This window comes from Colias philodice, chromosome 6 (assembly GCF_061535455.1).
Source record: "Colias philodice isolate Cphi_HAF_F1 chromosome 6, ilColPhil1 Martin Lab GWU primary, whole genome shotgun sequence".
NCBI classification, from domain to species: Eukaryota; Metazoa; Arthropoda; class Insecta; order Lepidoptera; family Pieridae; genus Colias; species Colias philodice.
In genome coordinates, this window is record NC_143091.1 from 7,430,383 (window position 1) to 7,455,948 (window position 25,566).

A 25,566-nucleotide genomic window follows, 5' to 3' on the forward strand; every position below is an offset into this window, starting at 1 on the left:
AGAGATAGACATATACCATCGCGGACTTTTCTATAGACCTTTTAAATGTGTACAATACTTAGTACATTATTTTGATAAAACTCGTAGGGTTCAGCCTGCGTTTGCAATATAAGCGGAAAAAAATGTAATTATTTACGACATCACATTAGAAACCTCAAAAATAACAGTACTTCTCCACTATTTAATGGATGTTATTATACATATAAACCTTCCTCTTGAATCACTCTATCTATTAAAAAAACCGCATAAAAATCCGTTGCGTAGTTTCAAAGATTTAAGCGTACAAAGGGACATAGGGATATAGGGACATAGGGACATAGGGACAGGGAAAGCGACTTTGTTTTATACTATGTAGTGATAAAGTGTCCGCATCTCTCTCTCTATATCTGGCCACGAGTACGCATTACGTAAACAACAACTCGTATATTGTTTAAATTCGATTCGGAAAATGTAAACAAGGTCGCCACAATTCAGGGCAAGACTGCTTGTAAAGTTATTTCAGTTATCCGAGGATCGACATCGAATGATCCAGTTTGGAATTTGAGTTCCATGTTTGACAATAGCCTGTAGCAATGGACGGAAATTAAACTAACATTTCGAAACCTCATTGATATCGTGTTTACTTTTGTTATTGCAAATAAAAATCTGTATAATTGAAGACATCTTGTTAAATGCTTTAAACAAATTCACGATGAGATCGGACATAGTGACCGTGTAAGTTGAGCCTGAGAATGTGCCTTCGGCCTTCGAAAATATAATTTAGTAAACACAAGTAGCATTTTTTCTAAATCGTGATGTAAATATGTAGTGTCTATGCTGCTTGTTTCTGCTGTCTAATTTTCAAGGTGTAATGAATATATATTTTATTAAAATGAATATATTAAATCTATAATATTATGTCAAGTTCTATCCATTCAATGACTTTAAAGTAAATATTGAAGGACATGATTAGATTTTTATTGCAGTGCTTTTGCATTAATACTTGTTGTAGCAATTATAATTGATTTCGAAAAAGATCAGTAAATATATGTATATAAAAGATTAACTTTTACAAAAAATGTAACAATTTGACAACAAAAAATTTCATTACATAGTTACTGATATTTAGAGAAAAGAAACTAGGTTGAAATAATGAAAAGGCTAACAAACCAACCCACGAATTAACTCAATTATTAGAATGGGGTGCTAGTTGCTACATATTAGGCATTTATTTCGAACATAGAAATAAAATGTAATAAAGAATAATAACAATCACAGCTAGAAAACCTTCCACCGCATTTCATTTTCTTTTATGTACTAGAAACATGCTTCAATTTCAATTTTATGGGGGCGAAGGACGGATTTGTGTCAATAGTAATAACACCTAGAAACGAACGAATATCGAAAAACTTGGGACGGTTTATATATACCACTAAAATAGTATGATAACACATTTATTCCTAATCAGTTTGATGGGGTTGTTATTGACGTTACGTCTATTCCCTTCAGACGTGTCAAGTAATCATATTTTGTGTGCATCGTTATCGTTTATCATTAGTAATGCTATTGCAAAAATAAATCACAAAGATTTTAGATTAACTTATACTAATATTTCTGTGTACTTTGTTTTCTTTGTTATTTACCCTGAAAACCCCCTGAATATACAGAAGTATATCAAAGAAACATTAAAATATACCTATCTTACTGGAAACCTCTTACGCCGCGCCCGCGCCGCTTGCTCTTGTCACATCTTGTAGTCTTGTAGCTTGCTCTTGTATTTATGCACTCTTCATATCTTCTCTCTCACTTCTCAGCCTTCCTACTTTATGCACTCTTTTTTTTTCACTGTGTTTATGTCATTTAGGGCCGATTTTTCAATGCTTGGTTAAAACTTATCCGTCCAATAAAGTATTAATTACACAATAATATTAAAATGTCACGTAAACTGTCAAATACGGGCAATTAGAATACGTTTTTAAAATGGTAGTTTTATACATTATTCGACGAATAAATTTTATCCAAGCATTGAAAAATTGGCCCTTAGTCAATTAGGAATTTACGAAAACCGATTATTAAAGACTTCTTTATTTAAACAGATCTCACAATAAAATACGTTAACGGAATGCCTACTATAAAGAAAATTATGTCAAAAAACTAGAAATAAATTTAAAGACAAACAACCAAAATATCAACTCCTACGAAATACTAGACAGCTATGAAAATTTGCAAATCTCCCGATCCAGGCTTAGATTTATATACTTCAATGCGCGAAGCATAAGAAAAAAAGGTAAACTAGATGAAGTAAAATGTATCCTGAGCTCATTAATAAAACCTATCCACGTAATTCTAATTACTGAAACTTGGATAAATTCTGATACGCAAGCTTCAGAATTAAATATTGATAATTACACGCATTATTTTAACTACCGGACTGACGCAAGAGGAGGTGGAGTCTCAGCATACATCCACAACGATTTAAAACACAATCTTATTGAATCACGATACGAGGATGGGAACAATTACTTATGGATAAGTTTAGAACGATGTAAAATTGATGTAGGCGTTATCTATAAACCGGGCTATACTAACTGTCAAAAATTCCTTGAAATGTATGAATCGCAATTACAACAAAGGCACAGAGCTATTATTTTTGGAGATTTTAATATCGACTTGTTAACAAAAGATAAAAATACCAAACTATACAAATATACTCTTAAGTGTAATGGACATATATTACTCAATAAACTAACTAAAAAATACAGCACAAGAGACTCCTCAAAAAAATCTATCATTGACCATGTAAGTACGAACCTTCAAAATGATAATTTTCATTTCGCAATAATAAACTCATGTATTTCCGACCATAAGCACATATACGTAGAATTAAAAAAATATTTACCCCCAAAAAGTGTTAAAACTCAATATAAAGCTATTAATTACGAAAGATTATCATCCCTGTCTGACTCCATAGTTGATACTGAAATAAACAAAGATTATACAATATTAGAAAATAAAATTAAATCTATTATAGATAAAAGTAAGATTATTAAAACTAAATTTCCAAATCTGCCCCGAAAAGACTGGATAAACAAAGAAATTTTAACAGAAATTAACGAAAGAAATTTATTATGGTCTCAACTAAAAAACAACCCTAAAAATAAAAACCTTCAAATAAAATTTAACACTCAAAAGATAAAGGTAAAAAAATTTATTCAAGACACGAAAGATTCCTACTATTACCAAGAATTTACAAGGAATATAAAAAAACCCAAGAAATTATGGACTTTAGTAAATAAATTAGCTAATAACAAAACTGTAAAATGTACTTTACCTACTAAATTACTTATAAATTCTGAATATATTACCGAGCCAAATGAAATATGCCAGATATTTAATCAATATTTTTCTACTATAGGATCTCGTCTAGCAAATTTAATACCCCTACAATATCAAACCAACTCTACCTCAACCTTACCTAAATCGCCATCAAAAAAGTACGAATTATCCACTTTTGATCCGTGTACACCTAATGAAATTTTAAAAATTATAAATAACCTTAATTCAAACTGTAGTACAGGTCTTGATGGTATTACCACAAAAGCAATTAAATGCATTAAAGAAAATTTAAATCATACCTTAAGCGATTGTTTCAACCAAGCTATAAATCAAGGACGTTTTCCGGATTCGTTGAAAATAGCGAAGGTAACTCCTATCTATAAGAGTGGTTCAAAATTTGAACCTGGTAACTATAGGCCAATTTCGGTTTTGCCAGTGTTGTCAAAAATATTAGAGAAGATTTTACACACGAGATTAGAAAAATATTTAGACTCATTTAATTTTATATCAGTTCGTCAATACGGTTTTAAGCCAAAAAGTAACACTCTGTCAGCGACTATAGACCTGACTACTAAAATAAAACAGAACATTGACGCAAAAAATCTAGTTTTGGGACTATTTATTGACCTACAAAAGGCCTTCGATACCGTTTCTCACGAACTTCTAATAAAGAAATTAGCATCCATTAACATTACTGGTAAAGCACTAGATATGCTGAAATCATATTTAAAAAATCGATCACAAATCGTTAAAATAGATAACTACAATAGCATTCCCTTACCAATTACATGTGGCATACCACAAGGTTCGATTTTAGGCCCATTGCTTTTTTTAATTTATATTAATAATTTACAAGATTTAAAACTAAATGGTCATCTAACACTTTATGCGGATGACACCTGTCTGTTTTATTTTGGTCCCTCTATACATGACATGATAAAGCAAGCACAAAATGATTTAAATAAATTAAATAAATGGTTTCAATACAATCTACTAACAATAAATATATCTAAAACGTGTTATATTAAATTCAAACCTCAGAACAAAATTATTCCACCACACGCTCCACTTAAAATTAACGGTGTTGTATTAGAACAGAAAACCCACGAGAAATACCTAGGTTTGCGAATCGACAGCTCTCTAAAATGGAATTATCACATCGACCACCTAAAAAATAAATTATCAGCACTTCTTAGATCTCTGCGTAATATCACTTCTTGCATTCCTCATAAATTACGCCACACCATCTACAACACGTTAGTCAAACCGCACCTAATGTATTTAATAGAAGTATGGGGTAGCGCTTACAAAAATAAATTAGCGCCACTACAAATTTTACAAAATAAAATTATTAAAACCATTTTTAACTATCCTTTTTTAACTTCTACGAATAAAATCTACGACGATACTAAAATAATGAATTTAAAACAATTATACTTTTATAATACGTGTATGTTCATTCACAAAGCGCTACACAAAAACATAAATACAAATATTTTATTCTCAACATCAAATCGCCACTATCTTAATAGACGAGCTAGCTATCTTGCCCTCCCGAAGATCCGAACGAATTATGGAAGGCGAACGGCAACATACGAGGGAGCACGTTTCTATAACGGATTGCCAAGCAAATTGAAAAGTGTAAACTCATTCATTATATTCAAAAAACAATTATCGAAACACATCCTGGAAGACCACACGCTCAAACTTTGAATGCAATGAATGAGTAGGTACCTAACCTAACTTAACTAATGTAATTATAACCTACTCTAAATATTTAACTAATGAATGTTATTTTTTATACATACCTATGTTTAAAATTAAGTTTCTCATGTAAGTGACTTATTGTCTTAATGGGAATAAATGTCTTTAAACCTTAAACCTTAACAATACTGTGTCACGCTCTTAATGTTATAATTCAATTGTTATTCAAAATTCTGTCATCTATTTCTCCAAGAATTATATTGGGACAAAAAGCCTATATTTTCAGAGGCGGAGTTATACAATTCATACATAGTTATGTATAAGGCCTCCTCATTATAAACTCAAACATTTATTTATTCAACTAGACTTCTTCGAGAAGCACTCTTTATAGGTGGCTGTTTTTGAAATAAGATTAAAGAAGTGGTGATTGGTATTTGAAGTTCAAGTCTTTAGTTATCCTAAGGGCCGATTTTTCAATGCTTGGATAAACTTATCCGTCCAATAAAGTATTACACGATAATATAAACTGTCAAATACGGGCAATTAGAATACGTTTTTAAAATTTTATACATTATTCGACGAATAAGTTTTATCCAAGCATTGAAAAATCGGCCCTAAGTCTAGTTACAACTACTACTACGAATAAATGATTTAATATTTTTTGTTCTATTAAGCATGTAACTTAGAATAGATAGACATAACCATAAATTTCTCAGTCTCCTGCCAAGTAGCGTTTACAAGAAAAATAATAAAATATGGTGCTGTGTACTAAAAACTCGAGCTTTATACAGAGGCCAACGGATGCCAACGTGCCTACAGGAAAGACGATAATTGATTCTATGTAATCGCAAGATCGGGTTTAAGACCAGCACTACCATAATTAGAGATCAACAACTTATGGTGCATCCGCGAAAAAACTGTGGCTCTAGTTCAAGTTTAACAACACCGTATATTATTGATTCGTACCCATTAAAGTTTTTCCATATTCATGCAATTTCTTTTTATGGAATTTCAGTATACACTATACAACCCTAAAAAGTGCGAAGATTTAGGCACGTCTAGGAAAATGAACAAAAAAGACGTGTGGCACTCGAGAACTGCCGCGGTAAAGCTATTGCATAGCATGCAGGCCCGCGATAGAAGCTATATGCAATAGCTTTAAAATAAATAATTTAATTTTAACTGCTTATCCCACATAAAGTGGAACACTGCAAACAAAGCTAGGACCTAAATAAACAAGTAACGAATTGAAGTAATTACCTCATAAAACAGAGAACCGTATCGAATCTTAATGTAATAGATATCGGTTTGGAAGTACGTCTTATCTGTGCCACTGCCGACTAAATTATTCAATTCACGTCACACTCAACAGTACGTACTCATCTTCCCGTACCGCTAGCTCCCCGCTTACAGCCACAATGAATGCCAAATTACTCCATCGTGTTCAATAACCCATTGTCTATTACAGGACGTTTGTTATTCATATGGCGCTAGGCTCTGTTAAAGATATGCCAATTTTACATTTGGCCAGGAAACAGACAAAGGAGAGACAAATGGCAACGGGATATGCAAATTGCTCCTGCATTATCTGTTGGACGCTCCAGTAGATTTACATAGGAATGGAGAATACTATGGTCGAGGTAGTTAGGTGCTTCCGTGTCATTCTGGGGTCGCGAGCGCCGCCCTGGCCGCCTGTCGCCTTACATCGTGTACTTCGCACAACTTGATTATAGACGTTAATCTAGAACTACATTCAAACTCGAATAAAATTTAGCATAAACGCTCGCTTATTGCTGTGTAGTAAAGCAAATTGTAAAATGAATGTTGAAACATATTTATATACCTACTAGCGGTCCGCCCCGGCTTCGCCCGTGGTACATATTTCGCAATAAAAGGTAGCCTATGTTCTTTCTCAGGGTCTAAAGATTACCTGTGCCAAATTTCATCAAAATCGGCCCAGTAGTTTATGCGTGAAAACCATACATACATACATACTTACATACATACAAACCTTTCCTCTTTATAATATTAGTATAGATAGAAATCGTACGTCTTTCGAGTTAATAAAGTATGAGAAATACATGTACCCTTTACTCATACAGTAACCGCACATCCAATAGACACCAATAATATGTGGAGTTGTTCAAGTGGTCCTAGTGGCAAGGTTAAAAGTTTTTAATGTATGTAAATCTCAGATCGCCTATACTGTTTAACATATTTAGATGTTCGATTAGTCAACAGATACAAAAAGTTTGGTTTCACCACGCTCCGTTACAATATTGTTCGGCAATTAATTTGGCGGGTCATTTAGGTGGCGTGGGTTGTGTAACGAATTATGTGTTGCATTCGACTGTGTTAGTGTAGATTGTTCTTAACCTTGAGTCTCACATTCTATAGATAGTATGCTACTCGCTTTAAGTTAAAAACTTCTATTAACGTTTATTAGTAGCAGATATAAAAAGGATGGATTTTTTTTCATTTGTCCAATATTCTCAGACAGACTCTTTCTAATTTATTTCTAAATCATGAATGGGAGTTAAACAATTTTCCACTTATGCATTGTACCACGGAACCAAGTCACTTATCTCGATTGTCAGTCCAAAACGTTACTTGCTCTCTCTGAAAACGGGCAATAAAATATGATAACTAAGATAAGTTTCGCAATTGCCTCGTGGTAATTTGACGTCTAAGCAAATAATGCTGCGACAAAATTACATTAAACGTCTAAAGCCACAATATCTAAAGCTGTTTAATCCGCTTTAGTGACTTATATTACAGAGTGAATTGATTTTGAAAAACCCGATTAATTACAAACAAAATTGTTTTGTAATCGTTAACTATAAATGTATTAATGAAATATAATATTGCTACGTTAGTTTATGTAAGTGGGACAATATCCGACTACCTGTATAGAATATCAAAATCGATAAAGTAGGCCTCTAGATCAATACCGTTCTATGCGTTTTACGAAATAAATTATAGTTCTGAACTAGATAAAGTTTAGAATAAATTTAATTAAACCAAATTATAAACAAATATTTATGATAATAAAAACTAAAAAGCCTGTCTTCTACCTTATAGGTATCGATTTTTCCCAAAAATTTAATAATAATTGTTAATTTAAACCCAGATATAAAATTAACTATAGATAACTGTAGATAAATGCATAAATATGACTTTTAAATGCTCTAGATTCGTTTGCTCTTTTTTAACGAGCGTATATGATTATTTTAAAGACCTTGAAAGTGGCAGGAAATTGAAGCTGACAAGCGTTGGTCACATTTAACAAGAACACCGAGAAACTTTCGTAATTGCAGAAGCAGGAAAAATGAAATAAGTAGGTATATTTTTAAAAATAACATGTTTTATAAAAACTTGCTGAGACCAAGAAAGTTGCAAAGAGTAATGGATAATTTATTATTGAATAAAAATGAGCGTATTAATTAATTATCTTGTATTAAAATAAAAATAGGTATATTACATATATTTGGAGTTGAAAGCCTCAAAATATTGAGATTTAGAAGCGCAACAGCAATAATGTAAGCATTTTAGAGATATATTTTCTCATAAATAAACATTAAAAAGTATTTTTCAGTAGTTAACTAAGTTTAATTTGATCTCTTCTCTCTCTAAATTTTACGTATAATAAATTTAAACGAACCATTTCATCATAAAGTGGATTCTTGCTCTCATTTTTTGCCCATCGTAAACAATTGCTTTCTTATATTCTCATATATGAAGTATAATATAAAGTATTCATAGTAAGATATATTATCTTATATATAAAATTCTCGTGTCACAATGTTAGTCTGCATACTCCTCCGAAACGGGTGGACCGATTCTCATGAAATTTTCTGAGCATATCGGGTAAGTCTGAGAATCGGCCAACATCTATTTTTCATATGTACCACGGGCGAAGCCGGGGCGGACCGCTAGTGATATATAAAATTCTCGTGTCACAATGTTAGTCTGCATACTCCTCCGAAACGGGTGGACCGATTCTCATGAAATTTTCTGTGCATATCGGGTAAGTCTGAGAATCGGCCTACATCTATTTTTCATATGTACCACGGGCGAAGCCGGGGCGGACCGCTAGTTTATGATAATATCTATAAGAAATTTCTTAATCTCTCGTTGGATTAAACAATATCTTTTGAACCTTAATCTTTTTAATCTTCCAACTTCTAAAGATATTGAATACGGTTCACTGCTTTTAATTTAAAATCATCAGGATGGATAAAAACAGACTGGTTTTAATAAGTATCTTTAATATTGATAACGTAAAATGGAAACCAAAATCATACAGACCCCAGCATGTGGTTGCTAACGTTACATCAGAAATATGCTTTGAAAAAATACGTTTTGCGGTCGAGCGCTCAGCTAGTACGATGGAGAAAAAGAAAAAGCCAGCAATTGTGCCTAGGTGCACCTCGATATTTCTCTTGCCTATACGTTTATAGTTTATACTCAAGTGGATGTTTATGCACCCATAAATGAATGAAATATTCCACGTTCTTACAACGTTCACAATTATTTTAATATACAGAAAACCTTTTTTAATAAATCAAGGGAGAAACATATTAAATTACGACTGGTAATGGGTGAGCCACATTCTACAAATAATGGATTGACTGTCGAGCTCACTTGATATACAGTACCTACATCATAAAAACAATATCGATTATAGCGCCATGACTATTCAATTAGACGCTAAACACAAGCTAGACCAAGGTTAAAGACTACAATATCAAGCGCCTCCGTTTAGTTCGATCAACTTATAGAAATAATTCTATATACTACTTTCTTTGTTACGGATTATCGATGATATATCTTGTTGCGGCTATTCAAATGTAAATAATAATATACGATTTTTTTTACAAACAAACTTTTTTTTGGACAAACAGTGTAGTTTAAACCATGCTGTTTGTCCTTTAATTTACAGATTAGTTTGATTGTTTCACCTTTATCACATAATGATAATGAGTGTTGTTCAGCGTCATCGGACATGGGAGAAACAATCATCTAGAAATCAATTTCGCCATATTGGTGAAAGTATGAAAACAGTTTCGTGACTGAGTCAGTGGCGCGACATCCGCCGATGTTGCCACGTTTCGTTACTAGGAGACAGACTCTTGATTCAAGGAACCTTCGTTTTTCCATGTGACTCACTGGATTATGACTTGTTTGAAGCTTTTGTAAGTACTTTAGTTAATTGAGTTTATCATATCAATTTCATTAAAATCAATTTTATAGGTGGAGTACACACGAGCAGACGGGTCAGCGATGACCAAACTTCAATTTTTTTTTATATGATTTTTCTGTGGTCGAGTTAACGTGTCACGTGATGTTGATTGACTGAGAGTATGTTGTCAGCTCAAAAAAATGTCGACCTGGATTTAATGACGGGTTAAGAAACAAAAAGTTTAAGAAATTGGTTTCTCGTGTCTCTTTCTCACCGCTCAAATATCTTTATATTTACCAGCTTTTACTTTAAGTGATAGAAAATAGAAAAAATATCAAGAAATAACATTAAGTATGAAATAAACATTAATAATATGCTACAAATGGCTCAACACATGTACTCACTAGGTACTTGCCTTTTAACTACTGTAAATTTGATCTTTTATTTTCATTATGAATATGTTACTTAAGATTCTGATATGACTAAAATGAAAACACACAACAGTCTAACCTTATTAAATTATTCCAAACAAAAAACCGTTAAAACATTCCCGTATTACGTGGAACAAATTAAAACAAACACATAGACTGGCAAAAAATGGTAACATTGGCGTTTGCCGCCATTTTCCAATCCCAAGTGCATTGTTAAAAGCCGACGATCAGATTACATTTCAACCTTTATTGTCCACTATTTCTGTTCACAGAATTTACGATATCGTACATTTGTATAAGCCTACACATTATACATTAAAATCGTTATCAGCGCTTATACATTGAGATAATATTATTTATTGAATACCAAAATAGGTAGCACGCGCACGTTACAAACAAAAAACATTATTACCAAAAAATTTACTACGCAAACAGAACTTAAATTAATATATTATAGACTAGATTTCCGCCCGCGGCTTCGCCCGCGTTTTCAAAGGAAAACCCGCATAGTTCCCGTTCCCGTGGGATTTCCGGGATAAAACCTATCCTATGTGTTAATCCAAGTTACCCTCCATATGTGTGCTAAATTTCATTGTAATCGGTTCAGTAGTTTTTACGTGAAAGAGTAACAAACATCCATACAATTATACACCCATACTTACAAACTTTCGCCTTTATAATTTTCATTCTGGGAATCTTTATCTATGTGTGACAATGAGATGAGCATGTCTTTATTGTTAAAATAGAGTATGAATATGATTCAGGTCTCACTTTTATAATTAAATTAATAGATTAATATGCTTCGAGTACTAATGAAATTCAATTTTGATATTAAATTTACTTAGCAAGTATATCAGTTATTAGAAATGTGATTAATTTTATGCGGCCATTCACATCATGTCACTGAAACAAATATATTACATATTTTAATACTTATTAAATAAATATTTACATAGTTACCTCATATTTAAACAGACCCTTTATCAAGGTTTTATTTGCTTTGTTTCAATGATATTCAAATTTGAATAATTGAATACATGTAATAATTTAATGTAGTTAAATCAATTTTATATCCTACTTAGTTAATTAAAATTCTTGATGTTTCATTTATTTTAACGTGAAAGGTCTCTACATAATGTACTATCGTAGTATTATAATATAACATTATAATATATGGTAACGTTAAAAGTTTAAAACCATTATATATAATTTATAAGCATATAATTTTTCAATGAAAATTGTTATGTATTAAATATTTGCCTTATCTTAAAGGTACCAACTAAGTAAAGGTATTCAAACCGTAACAAGCAGTTTTACATTTCTGAACAATGCTTGTTTCTTAATAGAAGTGTAGGTATAATATATTATGTACTTACCGATTACACGTTTCATTATAAACATAATCTATCGAAGCGAATCAATCTCATAACAATAAATACAGCTTTACAGATATAAAATCTTGAAATAAAGCAAAATATAAATAATAAAACAAATCCGCAGTGTAAATCTGGTGAATAAATAAATATCAATATCCCCTCATCAATTCAATATTTTTGTAATATTTACTTTTCTTTCTTTAATTTAAATTATTGATCTGCTTGGTTTGGAATCTCTGGTCCTCAAAAATATATTATTAATATTTTACACCAATGACTCAAGTTTTCAACTTGTATTACATGCCCCAGTATTACGCGTTTTCCAACTTTTTCCCCTCATTACTACGGCAAAATGTTCACCTTCCACAAAGAAATCTCTTTTGTAATACGATTCGATTTTAACTTTAAATTACTGGGTCAAATAAATGTAGTCCTACGTATGAGCAATTTGAACAAATCAACGTAACTGGGTCACATTATATTATGATGACCGTGGACTATGCGAGATGCCGTGCTCATGAGATTTATAGACCGCTATTCTAATAGACAAATTACACCCCGCGTATTCTTTGTTAAGTATAGTGACGTGAGAGAATGTGTTGCATTACATTTTATAGTCTGTGGTAAGACAAATGTAGAGGTATATTTATGCCGTCAATAACATTATAAGGCGGTCGTCGTAGGTGTTATTTAGGTGAAATAAATATTAAAACACATTTTTTTTTTTTTATGTATAAGTCGGCAAACGAGCTTGCGCGTCACCGTACAGAAAGCGATGATTGGCGCCGCCCATGAACAACCACAGACTCTGGAGTATTGTGGTTGCGTTGCCGGCCTTTGAGGGAGGAATACGCTCTCTTCTTGAAGTATTCTAAATTATAGTCCTTGGGAAATGCCGAATTTGGAAGGTCATTCCACAGAGGAGTAGTGCGCGGTAGGAAGTTCCTCCTAAAACGCACGGTGGAAGAACGCCAAGTATCGAGATGATGTGGGTGAAATTTGAGCTTGTGGCGTGCGCTTCGGTGGTGAAATTCGGCGGCTGGTATTGTACCAAACAGCTCTTCAGAGCATTCACCGTGGAAAATGCGGTAAAAAACGCAGAGAGATGCGACATCTCTACGGAGAGTCTCTACATATACACAAACAAAATATAATTTATGTTGTAAATGCTGGTAATAATCTTCGTTCAGTAACTATTACAGCTTACACAAATGAACATAAGTTCAATATTTATTAAATGTAAATGTACAATTCTTTGAAGTGTATGCTTAAAAGTCTTCAAGTAAAAATCTAGCCAAATAAGCGTAGAACAAAAGCCTGTCCTAATATATAAGGGAGTAACAATAAGTGATTTCCCTCCTATATTGTGCTGGTACGTGCTATGAAATGCATGGGTGACGACAAATCCATAGAGAATTCATATGCAATTCGTCGAACGCAGATTGTTTCGTGTTAACTGTATGAATATTAATTAATTGCGGTAAGGATACCATGTCGATTGTCGCACATTCCAATTGAGTACGTTCGCACCTTTTGTTTTCGTCCTTCATGGTCTTGCAAGAACTGGTTTGTAACTTCCTGGGCTAGCAAATATTACAAAAAAGGCAACAACTGTTTACTAAGGAGATGCGATGTCCCTTTAAGGTTATCTGTCTGAAAATGCAAAAGCGATGTAGGCGCCTTGAAAAGAAAAAGTAGAATAAATAAAATATGCACACGCAAGTAAACACGCTTTAAGGATATTGATTTTCTCAGAAGAACTTATTTATTTAACCTAACTTGTTTTTCTACAGAATTTTCCTCTTTCATTAATAGTTTTAGGTATTTTTGACTTAACGTTAATAACAGACTTGTTATTAACATTTCCGACCTTTAGTCTGATTTTTAAAGTAAATATAAACTGCTTCACAGTAAATTTGAACTCATAACGAGTTTGAAGTTTTCAAAAGTGGTTCGTATTTTTCGAAAATCTATATCATTAAACTTAGAAATGTTTAACTTTATTAAATATATTTTTATTTTCATTGCTAAACTAGATCGTTAATGTGTCGTATAGAGTCCTTCTCTCGGCTAATGGTGCAGTCATTAAACCATTGGACTATGGTTAGTGGGAGAATCAAGTTTCCTCCCTAAAGTCAAACACCCTCATTAGATTAAAATTTCTTCAAATATAGTTTAAGCTAAACTGAAATATTGCTAAATGAATCTTAAGAGCTCAAATAATAAAAATTATCTCCAAGTTTCAGTTGGAGAAAATAAATAGAGAAATATAATAGAGCACTGTTTACAGTTTAAACTTGAGTCAGGCTATTTACTAGAAAAAACATATAAAAATCCTTATTTATATCTAAAAACAAAGCAATAAAAGAACTGTAATTCCACGTAAATAAATATTTTTATGACTTCACCATTGTAATTCACATACTCGTACAAGAACACGCGCATTGCGCCAATTTGACAAATTTTATTGTTATTGTTCCAGTATTTTCCGTAGTTATGAACGGGATTAGAAATAAAAACGATTTATTATTTTTATTAAAGCCTAGGTCTAGCCAAACATGATATTGATGACCGTTTAGCGTGTACAAAGTGCGGTGACCGACATGATCCCCATCTAACGATCAACTAACTGCCCTTTGAATAAATTAATTTCGTTGAACTTATTATAATAAGCAGTTGCGACTGTATAGTGTCGACGACTTACTATTATTGTTCTATGTTACCTTATATTTAATCCCCATATAATTAATTTTACTTGCAGACTGTAAATTATTGTTCGATGAAACAAAAGTTATGGATATTCGTACATAACAATTGAAACATTTTTTTTTGTATTGTTTAATACTTTTCTTTGAGGAATTAAATTATTAGAGGAAAATAAATATTCGTTAATTACCAGAATGTAAACCAACCCATCCTCAAGTCAGTCAAATCGTCAACATTAGTATATAAATTCGTCACTACTGGCAATGTGACATTGCGAACACCAATGTTCCTCAGCCAAGTCGATGAAACCGTCGTAAAATTTAAGGCATGTCATGAAATTCTTGATGCATCATGAACATTCCTTTATAAAGTAAATTTACCCTTATTATATTACTAGCTTTCCGCCCGCGGCTTCGCCCGCGTTTACAAAGAAAAACCCGTTCCCGTAGGATTTCCGGGATAAAACCTTACCTATGTCCTTTCTCGGGTATCAAAATATCTCTATACCAAATTTCATGCAAATTGGTTCAGTAGTTAAGGCGTGATTGAGTAACAGACAGACAGACAGAGTTACTTTCGCATTTATAATATTAGTATGGATGTTACCCAAAGGTTTTCTTCGACCTACATAACTTTTTACTTAATATTATAATTTTACATAATATACCCTCAAACAATTACGAGTAGGTGTATCAGTGACGTTAAAAACTCCCACCTCAAACGCAAAAACAACGTATTAGTAAATTGGTCAGCACAGCAAATAACTTCAGGATTTGCAATGTGGGCGGTGTTAAACGAAGGGTTAAAAGCGACCACGACACTATGCAGGCTATGCAGGCCAAGTTTGTTAATGCAAAGACTACGAAACAACATTTGTATCACCCCCTAACCGCAAAACAAACTAAATTGTCCATACACGACGCGCTTTACCAAAGCAATTAAATTGTTCAGTGTGTGAACTTTGTTGTTTTCTTGTTATGCAACAACATGGTCGACATAATTTCATAAATAGATAGAACAATGTTTTTTTCTAAAAATAGAATGTATAAAAATTGTTTAAATTGTTTTTATTGTTTACTAAGGAACTAACCAATGTATACATTGGTTAGTTCCTTAGTAAAAAATAATATCTATACTTAGTATATGAATTTTCATAAAATATGTAACGCTGTTGTTAATTTTATTTAATTATGTTATGTCATTTTAATTCAAAGCTTACCAAAGTAGGTAATAACTCATTATTGTAGCTATTTTCGTAGTTTTGCGGAGCAATTTGAGAAACTTGATAAAAACTTTATGATAAAATAATTTTAAGGGGAAACCTTCACCGTTTACTGACTATTAAAAAAGTTTGAAGTTAGAAAAGTAATTTTAAGGAAGACTCGCTCCGGGTAGTCGTGTCTACTGTAATTTACTTAAAGTTTCAAAAGGAATTAGAAACAATTTATTTAGTATTAAACTATAGCAGAATTTGGTAATAACCAGACCATGCACGGGGTTGGCAATTTCCGCGTCTAAATGGAACAAATTTTCAAATTCATATGAATAAGTAGGTCGTATAACAGCAGGGAGACGGGCGGAATGCAACTCGTTATTTCTGTTTAGACGATAAGTAATTCACGACGTGCGACAAAGCCCAGATTGTCGCGGGTTGCGAGGAAATGTGAAAAGTTAGCAACTTCACCGATATCTTGGTCGCACATCTGCTTAGGCACGTGCTCAAGCCTCCGTTGTAGAGGGGATTGGATACACTCGCCACGTAATAGCTCTTTAATTATTTAATCGAACACCAATTTATATGTCGTATATACGTGTGTTGTTTATAAATAATAAAACATCTTTAATTAAAGTCAATTTGCCATTAAATATAAAAATTCTTGCAATTATTTATTTTTGTTTAAAATGTAAGTTAAATAGGCGATTAAGAACAGGGACGGTATTTTTATTGATGAAGTACATTATTAGTTTATGTATAGTTATGATACGTATATTGTATATAATGAATGCTGTTATTTTGGACTAGAAAATCATTTGGCGAACCGTGAAGTGCAAGTCAATCAAGCTCTACCAACAAAATGTTTAACATTTTAAACAGAATCTCTCAGCTTATAATTCATTGAAGCGATTATATCCTCAAAACATTTTAGACAATTTATTTACCTTCTCAACATTAGACAGAATATAATACATTATGTGAAAACATATATCTCGAAAAAGAAACAATATTTAATATATTGATATGTTGATTAATATATTGCACTAGCTATGCTCTGAGTGATGATATATAAGCCTATTGCCTTCGTCGATAAATGGGCTACCTAACACCGAAATAATTTTTCAAATTAGACCAGTTGTTCCTGAGATAAGCGCGTTCAATCAAACAAACAAACTATTCAGCTTTATTATATTAAGTATAGATTTAACTTTTATTTGAACTAGCAGGTTAAGTGCTAGATTGTACCTAATTCACAGATTGGAACAGCTGGATAATGTTGAATTAGCTGAACCGGTCCTCGTTCATGTCCTGACTCAGCACCAATTTGTCCACCCACGTTACAACCATATTTTGCAATTGAGTAGATTATGCGCTTACGTTAGTTTCCTTTTTAAAGGGTAGATTAAACAATTGTTGGAAAATATTTGCAAAATACATTAAGTTGTATAAAAATGTATTTGAGCTGCTTTAGGTATCGTTTTTTTATATTTTTATCGCTTCATTAATCGCCGGCTACCACTCCCGACGACCCCTGGCCCTGGTAACATACAACGCACGCACGTTGAGGACGGACGAAAAGATTGTTGAGCTGGAAGAAGAATTGAGTAAGTTACGCTGGGATGTCATAGGGATAACCCTATGACATCCCAGCAGAAAGTCCGAAGACAGGGGGAGGACACGATAACGTTGACATCCGGTAATTTATTCTTCTACCGGGAGGGCGACCAACAGTCCCAAGGTGGAATAGGGTTTATCGTTCGCAGACCCCTCATTAACAACATCATAGCCATCGAAAGTGTGTCGAGCAGGGTAGCGTACCTGGTCCTCAAAATATCTGATAGATATTCTTTGAAGGTCATTCAGGTCTACGCGCCAACCTCGGCACACTCAGATGAAGATGTGGAGGTAATGTATGAGGACATCAGTAGAGCCATACACACCTCGAAAACACATTTCAATGTTGTGATGGGGGATTTCAACGCGAAACTGGGCAAGAGAGGCGATGATGAGTTGAGAGTGGGGCAATTTGGATTTGGGCAGCGCAACCCGAGGGGCCAGAGGCTCGCTGAATTTTTGGAGAAGGAAGGACTCTTCATGATGAATTCCTTCTTCCAGAAATCTCCGCACAGAAAGTGGACCTGGATAAGCCCTGACGGTAAAACGAGGAATGAGATTGACTTCATCATGACAACAAGGAGACATATATTCAATGATGTTTCTGTGATTAATAGGATAAAAACCGGTAGTGATCACCGAATGGTAAGAGGCACATTGAATATAAATGTGAAACTGGAAAGGTCTCGCTTGATGAGGTCAACTCTTCGACCGTTCCGCACCCAAATCCAGAACCCCGAAAGCTTTCAACTCGAGCTCCAAAATCGCTTTGCTTGCCTAGGCGATGACGTATCTGTGGACGATCTGAACAACAGGCTTATCGAAACGATTCGTACGGTAGGGTTGCATCACTGCAAGACACCCCGTCGAAATAGGTCCCAAAAACTTTCCGCCCATACCCTCAAGCTCCTGGAAGAACGACGCTCCTTGCTACTACATACTTCCGATGATGCGAAGTCATATAGGCAGCTCAATAGACGGATTACAAAGTCCTTGCGACACGACATCCGCCTCTTCAATACGAAAAATATTGAAGAGGCGATACAGCGTAATAAAGGCACAAAAGTGTTCGCAAGAGATGAATCTATTGGGCAAAGCCGGCTGACTAAGCTGAAGACGGATAGTGGTAAAGTGGTGTCGTCTCAACCAGAGCTACTAGGAGAGGTTGAGAAGTTTTATGGACATCTTTACACCTCCGTTGCTAAGCCTGTTGCAAGTCCGGCGAAAGATCCTAGAGCCCGACTAACCCGACATTACACCGAAGATATCCCGGACATCAGCCTGTACGAGATTAGGATGGCTCTCAAACAGCTTAAGAACAACAAGGCGCCGGGTGAGGATGGAATCACCTCTGAGCTACTGAGAGCGGGTGGCAAACCAATCCTCAGAATGCTACAGAGGTTATTCACTTCCACCTTACTCGAGGGCACTGCGCCAAAAGCGTGGAGCAGCAGTATGGTTGTCCTCTTCTTCAAAAAGGGAGACAAAACCCTGTTGAAGAACTACAGGCCAATATCACTGCTGAGCCATGTTTATAAGCTGTTTTCGAGAGTCATCACGAATCGTCTCGAACGCAGGCTTGATGACTTCCAGCCTCCCGAACAAGCCGGTTTCCGAAGAGGCTTTAGCACCATGGACCACATTCATACGCTGCGGCAGATTATACAGAAGACGGAGGAGTATAATCTGCCATTATGCTTGGCGTTTGTGGACTATGAAAAAGCCTTTGATTCGATCGAGATTTGGGCCGTATTGAGGTCTCTTCAGCGTTGCCGCATTGACTATCGGTATATCGAAGTGTTGAGAAGCTTGTATGAAAACGCCACTATGTCAGTCCGGGTTCAGGAGCATTGCACAAAGGCAATTCCTCTGCAGCGCGGGGTCAGACAAGGAGATGTAATTTCTCCGAAACTGTTTACCGCTGCTTTGGAAGACGTCTTCAAGCTCCTGGACTGGCAAGGATTTGGCATCAATGTTAATGGCGAGTACATCACTCACCTTCGATTTGCGGACGATATCGTAGTCATGGCAGAATCCCTGGAAGACCTCAATACAATGCTCGGTGACCTCTACAGAGTTTCACAACAAGTGGGCCTTAGCATGAACATGGACAAGATGAAAATCATGTCAAATGTCCATGTTGTGCCCACTCCGGTATCAGTTGGAAACTCTATTCTCGAAATTGTTGACGAATACGTTTACCTGGGACAAACCGTCCAATTAGGTAAGTCCAATTTCGGGAAAGAGGTCAATCGTCGAATCCGACTCGGCTGGGCAGCGTTCGGGAAACTACGCAACATCTTTTCGTCCAAAATCCCTCAGTGCCTGAAGACGAAAGTCTTCGAGCAGTGTGTGTTACCAGTGTTGACATACGGATCTGAGACGTGGTCCCTAACCGCGGGCATTGTGCACAAGCTCCGCGTCGCTCAACGAGCTATGGAAAGGGCTATGCTCGGGGTTTCTTTGCGTGATCGAATCAGAAATGAGGAGATCCGCAAAAGAACTAAAGTCACCGACATAGCCCACCGTATTAGTACGTTGAAGTGGCGTTGGGCCGGGCATATAGCCCGCAGAACCGATGGCCGTTGGGGCAAAAAGGTTCTCGAATGGCGACCACGTACAGGACGTCGCAGTGTGGGACGGCCTTCAACGAGGTGGACAGACGACCTGATCAAAGTGGCGGGGAGCCGCTGGAGTCAGGCCGCTGGTGATCGGTCGTTATGGAAATCTTTGGGGGAGGCCTATGTCCTGCAGTGGACGTCTTAAAAGGCTGGAACGGAATCGCTTAATTTAAGGTTTCAAGGCAACGAAAAGTTATAATTTTAATTACATGTAAATAATAGTTATTTATTATTTATTTATAAATGTTCTTTTTTATTTTTTGTTATAAATGTTATCTTATCAAAGATTATTTTAAATGATACATTGAATACGAGCACAAATAAATTATAATTACAAATCGTAAAATCTAATATTTACAATATGAGAGTCGTGACTCTATGTTGCATAATTGAGGCTCTCATATCTTGAGTTTATGGTAGATTAGCATTATGTTGACATGAAAAGCTTGACATTGACACACATTAAGGAAACCAAATATAATTGTTTCACGGATCATAAACATAATAATATTATGTTTATGATCCGTGAAATATTATATTGTAGAGAAATATTTGTTAAAATATTCCTATTTACAGGTTCAAAACTTTCATATATCTATTAATTTATCTAATATTTTACATACATATTACATCTGCCTTTTTTTTACAAGTCATAACTATAGTAGAGCCATTTTAATAGGCAACATTTGACAGTTCAACAAAATTCAACAACGTAACCTAGTAACGACGTCATAGAATAACATGATATTTCGTTTTGTTAGAACTGCACATTTGCTTAACTTTTTTCAATTACGATTACATATTTATAATAATAATGACCGATACAAGTAATTTTAGGATTTGATTTTACTGATAAACCATTCTAAACATAATAAACAATTTATGATTTAAAGAACTGACGTCGCTAAAATTTTGTGTCAATAAACCTTTTTTCTTTTTAAATACCAGAGACGTTACTCTAAAAATCGAAATCTGACATCTAGAATCGAATGCATTGATTGCTTGGGAATAAAAATCAAATAAATGATCATAAATTATTGACATGTGTTTCAAGTTCGATTGACAAATGTTTCAAGTCCGTATCGATTAATTCACTTTAATCGATGTTTTTAAGCAGGTTACCACCCTATGAAGATAAAATTGATAGACGTCAAATGTTGCCTATTAAATTGGCTCGACAATAATCAAGTAGAAGCACTTAAAAAATATCCATGAAACATAATATTGAGATTTAACTGTTTTTTGAGTAAAGCAAGATTTAGATTTGAATAAATATATTTTTTTCATTCATTCATTCAAGATATAGAAACGATATTACATATTATTGTATAATCACAGACTAATAAACCTTCTTGAATGATGACCTAAAAGTAATATTTTTCACACATAAATAGTATACACTAGCAAACCGGGCGAACTCCGTTTCGCCACCAGAGACACCTTTTCTTTGCTATAAACCTCACGAAGCCCCAGACCTTTCCAACGAATGCAATACCGTGGAAATCGGTTCGTGCGTTCTGGAGTTATAGCGTCAGGAAGGAAAACCTGACTTATTTTTATATAGTAGAGATGACACATCAATAATGTACTAAAAACTACTTACGTATACAATGTAACAAGTAACGCCATCTATCGTTAGTTGAACGTAACACAAGGAAAGAACCATAATAATTATTTTAAGCTATATGAGAGCGACCTACCTACAAGTTCAGCAGATTTTTTTAACGAGTTTTGAATTGTTTTTACCTAGGTTTAAACTAAATTTACACACTACCTTTAAACCTCGATTTTCCGTTACTACTGCAATTTTCTACGATACCTAGCTACTAGTTATTATTCTGTGACGATACTAATTAAAAAAGCTTAGTCTGATGAATTAATGTTTTTTAACTACTTTCTATCCCTATCCACATTCACCCTCTCATTTATATGGGAAACACATTAAGAACTGCATGTTGTTAATCTTAATGACGCTTTAATTTATTAACAAATGGCCCATCTGTTCAATTTTATTCCACTCTCAGCTTAATTTTTGGTTTTAATTATAATGATAAAAAATTAGGTACCTATATGATTGATTTGGTTTTTATAACACGCAATGTAAACAAGGTTTTTGACATACATATCGTTATTTTGTGTTTTTACAACCATACCATAACTGTAGCTCAATCAACTCAATACATAAATAAAATTAATGCATAATATTAACATAATGATTCCTTTTAGTTACATCAAAGCTCAATTAATTTAATATTTAAAACTACCGGAAGCAAACATGGTATTCTTTAGGACCATTAATTAGAGATTTTTAATGGCAAAATTAATTGAATATAATTTATATCTACCATATTTTAATTTTTGCACCAAGTAATAAAGATAATTACTAGCAGGATTAATTTACAAAATGCCTGTGTCTCATAAATATGAAGAGACAATTTTTGATTCAAGTGTACGTTGGTTCACATGTATTAAGGAACACCTAACTCTCTCGATGGTCTCTAGTTTCTGCTCTGGAAAGCTCTTATAATAATTTATAGCTCCAACCAAAGACTCACGATTTCCTCTGACTTATACGTAATAAAGTTAATGCAATTTATATCTGAATTGGCAAGTAGAAAAATTACGCAAGAAGAATTTTTATGTGGTTAATTTCCACTCGTTTTCACAATATTATCTAAGTACTTTAACTAGGTAGATAGCCGGATTTTTTTCTTCCCAAATAATTATCAATACTTTAATTTCCCGTTTATGAGTAGTAATCTGCAGACAAAACTATAAAAAGGGCTATAAAAAGCTTTTTTGCGTCCACTCTTCAACAACGCACTTTATGAGCTCGGTTTCAGATTTGCTACGATTGCGTCGTTCGTAAAAAAGCTATAGAGATTTGAATAGCCTATTTATTATATGTTTAGAACAATAAATTCAATCCGATGTGCAGTCGTTTAATATTTTATAGCGATAGAACTCGTTTATTCAATTTATAGTATATTTAAAAAGATAACTCTGTCATGAACGCTCCCGAAGGTATCTAGTCACGACCGGGCCGGTTTAAGGGGAGCTAACCTTATTACTCGGGGATCGTCGTCGATTTGCAGGCTAGATTTAGCAAGCAAGCGGTACCGTGATTCATTACCGGCAACTAGCGCCTGGCGACCGATCATTTGTGCGCCGCGCCACCTCGTGATTACTATAACCCTCAGTGGGAATGCACCAATTGCAGCCTGCCCTGCACTCTCATTGAACGTCATTTTGCGAACATATTATGGCAGATAAACGCGGACGTAAATGCCGCTCAACCAATTTTAAAACGATACCGGTGATTACTGACACGCGTTAAAGAGACAGAATGGTAGAAGAGTAGGAATCACATTTTTTAACATTGTGCTACCGATAATGCCACCACAATTAATTTAATGCTTATTAGTTATTATTCAAATGCTTCCTTCTTTCCTGTCTGTATCTTTTTCGCAGACGTATTCGGTAAATCTTCAACCTCCTTAATTAAAGTATGCTTTCATATTATGCTTTGAATAAAACTTTATTTTTATGCAAACATCTGAAACAAAAATATATATAAACAAAATTTAATTTAAAAATCTATTAAACCTGAATATATCAATGCAAAAATTAAAACATGACTATCATAATCTGTTATTACCTGACTCTCCAATAGGTACCAAATGATATTTGGCATGCCGTGCGTGGAATGGCATGTATAGAGTGTTAATTTTGTTACTTATATTAAGTGGTGAGGAACCGTTTATAGTGGTTAAAATGCTCATCGATTTGCGGTGCAATACGCAATCAGTCGCATTGACAGAGCGGCTCCGATGCGATGGCTCGATGTACAGACACGACGCGCCACTGTCGCGACTACATTTTTCATCCCCCTGACATCCGCTCTGTTAGCGTCAGCGAACTCGTAAATTTATTCGGATGTAACTCATGCGATGGATGGAAATAGTGTTTCGCGTATTGCGTAGATCCATCGTATCAATATAAAGCTAGTTAGCCCGCTAACGCATCCATCAAACGGGCAGCGAGCATGTCGGACATAATTGATTCACATTTAACAGCCCGTTTCGAACAGACTTCGTGTAAGTTCTCTGTAAGTTGAAATACAATCATTAAGTCCAGTTTCATATCGTCAGTAGTTCAATTCAGTAAAAAAAAAATGAGATACTTAGGCAGGTTTTTAGAGACAACCTACCCTACCTCAAATACGTTAAAATTAAAGTTGCTTAAAACCTATTAAACAAACATAACAAAAGAAAAATATTTCCCAATTCACATAAACCAGTAAATTATACGTAAAGACTAACGGGGATTAATTCTCACGTATCTCGAATAACTGCAAAGCTGTCTATTTGTCTATTTGTATTGGTTGACAAACATGACTTGGTAATTGGTTACAAGTTTAACATCGAAAACTTGAAAACTCATTTATCAAGTATAAATAAATAAAGGGATCAGGATTGAGACGAGTCACTGGTTGCTACAGAGATAAACTTAAAATAAATGGTTCGTGGTTATGTATTCTGTCTTTGAAAGTTGTACAAATCGGTTAACTTGTATAATACATTTAGGATAGGTTCGAGAGCTTCTGAAAAAATACAATAGGCAATGTAGTCTACTTGATAAGTTGAAAATGGCGTAAACTAGAGATAAGGCTCTTAAAAATACGTGCGATAGCTCATTTGATTCGGAATGACGTCTAGAAAAATGTATCGGAAATGTTTATTAGCACACAAAAAATTGCAAAAGTTATAGGCAAATTAAGTTTCAAAAAATAGGTATTTCGTTTATTGTTAATAACTCCGAAATTATTAACATTTCAGAAATTTTGAAAAAAGATTCTTAAAGAGGAGGAAATTTCCAACGAAAAACTCCCGACTCCCGGAATTCTATCTCCATTATTTATAATTTTAATTGAACGCTGAAAATAGGCCTCCGCGCGGCATTTTTAGATAGCGCGCGCGGCTTCAAAACCGAGCACGTCACACTAATTATTTTTTTTAAGGTATTAAATATTAATTAAAAAATTTAAAAAAATTATGGTGTATTCCGAACACTTCAAAGAATTTGCTCCCGTTGGAAATTTTACTTAAAGTTAATTTTTCAACAAATTAGACAAATGTTAACTTTTTTTAATGTGCAATAAGGCCGGAAGTTCAAAAAAATTTCGTTAGTTAACATTTGTCTAATTTGTTGAAAAATTAACTTTAAGTAAAATTTCCAACGGGAGCAAATTCTTTGAAGTGTTCGGAATACACCATAATTTTTTTAAATTTTTAAATTAATATTTAATACCTTAAAAAAATAATTAGTGTGACGTGCTCGGTTTTGAAGCCGCGCGCGCTATCTAAAAATGCCGCGCGGAGGCCTATTTTCAGCGTTAAAT

General features: G+C 34.2%; 2 protein-coding genes across 2 annotated transcripts in view; one reads left to right on the forward strand and one right to left on the reverse strand.

The window, feature by feature from the left end:
* The window catches only part of LOC149487830 (luciferin 4-monooxygenase-like), a 124,827-nt gene that overhangs the window by 10,740 nt on the left and 88,521 nt on the right, over window positions 1–25,566 (reverse strand). The window lies entirely within an intron of this gene.
* Window positions 10,103–25,566, forward strand: part of LOC149487831 (major facilitator superfamily domain-containing protein 12-like) — a 28,458-nt gene continuing 12,994 nt past the window's right edge. The window contains exon 1 of the mRNA XM_089696532.1: window positions 10,103–10,214. Within this exon, the coding sequence (XP_089552658.1) occupies window positions 10,195–10,214 (20 nt within the window). The 5' untranslated portion in view covers window positions 10,103–10,194. The remainder of the gene's footprint in view (window positions 10,215–25,566) is intronic.